This window comes from Danio aesculapii, chromosome 12 (assembly GCF_903798145.1).
Source record: "Danio aesculapii chromosome 12, fDanAes4.1, whole genome shotgun sequence".
Classification (NCBI taxonomy): domain Eukaryota; kingdom Metazoa; phylum Chordata; class Actinopteri; order Cypriniformes; family Danionidae; genus Danio; species Danio aesculapii.
The window spans coordinates 51190607-51193106 of NC_079446.1; the positions used below are offsets into that span (position 1 = coordinate 51190607).

A 2500-nucleotide genomic window follows, 5' to 3' on the forward strand; every position below is an offset into this window, starting at 1 on the left:
ACAAACGCCCACAGCTGTGACGTCACACGCCCCACGGACCTGTCAATCACCGAACGCGGCGCTGTGATTGGCCGGCGGTAAATGCTTTAATCTCGTGCGCTCGTGAACGCGCGGCAGTTTAGAGAGTGCGCGGATGCAGAGAGAGTCTGTCCGCTCCGTTACTCCTGCAATAATAACCTCTAGTGAGAAGACGGATGACTCTGTTTTACTGTACTGTCTCTGTTTATAACACCGGGACGCGTTTGTTGGAGATACTTGACGGCTGTTTAAAGATGCGTTCGCTGACTGCGGGACATTCTGGAGGTGTTTAGGTTACTGTGTCTGGTTCAGTGTGGGAGAAAAGCCGACAGTTCCAGAGCCGCAGATCCAGAGCCCCGCAGAGCCTCAGAGCCAGACCCGGCCATGCTGAGCGGTCACCTCCTGCACCCGGAGTACCTGCAGCCTCTGCCGGCCGCGCCCGTCAGCCCCATAGAGGTACACAGATGCGCTTTACACCGAGTAAATACTGGATATACCAACACAATCTCACGGCAATTCGTAACTTTTTTTTAGTGGCTAATTCGTATGAATTCGTACGATCTAATTCGTACAATTTAGTACGATTTGCTCATCCTCCAATGACGGTTGGGTTTAGGGGTGGGGTTAGGTGCCACGCCTCCTTTTTAAAATCGTACCATTTCGTACGACTGAACTCGTACGAATTCGTACGAATTAGCCACTAAACTGTCAAAACGTAAAATACTTACGTTTTCTCGTGAGATCAGGCTGGATATACACTCATATACACTCACCAGAGGGTGTTCATTAACGCTTTAATACGCATGATGGTAAAAGTATGTTATCTGTAGCAGTGATATAGGCTAAAACCCGATACAAAAGCGAAATTAATCTTGGACAAGTTTTGATGCAACTTAAAAAATCATTTCATAAAATAAATAAATTAATATTTAGATTTATTTTTCGAGGTACATAAGTTTATCTTATAAAGAGGTCACAGATTGAAACATAATAAATAATAAAGTAATATATTTCCATGTTGCCCATTTAAATATGTCAAAAACAATCATTTTCACACTTTTTTCGGTGCCCACGTGTCAAATTTTATGTCATGTGTAATATAATATTTTACAGGCTTAAATGCAGTGAAACAGGAAATATGCTGTCAAATATACTTATGCATGATGATTACATTTTAAGTTAGGAATAATGATGCATTTGGAAAATATATTCAACAATGTTTCACATATATGTGAATATACTGCACACTTTCATTTGGACAGACTATCTTTACTAAATCCATACTCATTAAGCCTTTATAATCTGCTGATAAAACTATATTATAATTAATATATAATAAAAAATAACAATCCAGTTACAAGTCAAATTAATCTTTTGAAAAAAAAAGTAAATAAATGAAATAAAAAGCATTATGCTAATCATAATTTTGTGATATGAACTGATATATTCAGACTGTAAAAAATGTTATGATCAATTAGTCCTGACAGCATAAAGGTTTAGGTTATTGTAACTTATTAAACTAAGTTAATCATGTTCTAACTTAATTTTATAAGTTATGCAAGCTGTTTTATGTCAGTTTGACATTATATAAATCCAATAGACTCATAAATTAAGTTGATTCAGCTTAAAAATGTAAGGAAACAAGGATTTTTATTACCGTGTAGACATTATGATATGTTTATGCAATTGAATTTTTTTGTATTTGTGTAAAAATAGTTTGTGCATAATAATTAATAATTAAATACTTCAATAATTATATTAATGTAATGCATTAGAAGGTTTCAACTTGCTATTAGACATTTTCTTAATTTGCAGCACAACTTTGTTAGATAAAAGTTCCTCTGTGAACATAAAAACAACTAATTTGATATGCAAAAACTAAATAAAATCTAAAAATGAGCTAAATGAACTATATAAATAAATGAGATGTGTATATTTGCTAAGAGAATTGCATTTTTAAATGCTCATGTGTTTATGTGTATATTGAGGAGTATACTATTGCAAAAAAAACCTGATTTAGGAGATTACTAACACTAGAGTTCCTTCATGACTTTAATGAAATCATGTTTTTAAATTGAAGAAATTAATTACAGAAACTAGATTTCTGGAGAATTATTAAATGATGGTCATCCATCTCTGTGCAGATTAACTCTTCAAACACACACATGCACACTGTCATATTTTGATTTGTTTCTTCAAGGACTGACCTATTTTCAACACTGCCTGTATTGTAGCTAAAAAGAGAAGGAAATTAATCATCCATGCTGTCGTCTGCAAACACATTTATTGCAGCTGCAGAAGGATATAATAAACCTGCTGACGTCTGATTTAAAGTCTCTGCAGGGCTTCAGATTTAAGGTTCTCGAGTCATGCAAAAAATGCAATGGCAAAACACAAATACAGACACAAGAAAAGGCCATTAATTGTCTATTAACAAATGCGCAATGAGTTTTATTATGCAAGAGAGAATATTTACAAAGAC

At 34.9% G+C, this 2500-nt stretch overlaps 1 protein-coding gene across 1 annotated transcript in view; it reads left to right on the plus strand.

Annotated features, from left to right (window-relative positions):
* The first annotated feature begins 129 nt into the window (after positions 1-129).
* LOC130238423 (zinc finger protein 503) overlaps positions 130-2500 on the plus strand; it is an 8145-nt gene continuing 5774 nt past the window's right edge. The window contains exon 1 of the mRNA XM_056469428.1: positions 130-474. Coding sequence (XP_056325403.1) covers positions 403-474 — 72 coding nt within the window. The 5' untranslated portion in view covers positions 130-402. The remainder of the gene's footprint in view (positions 475-2500) is intronic.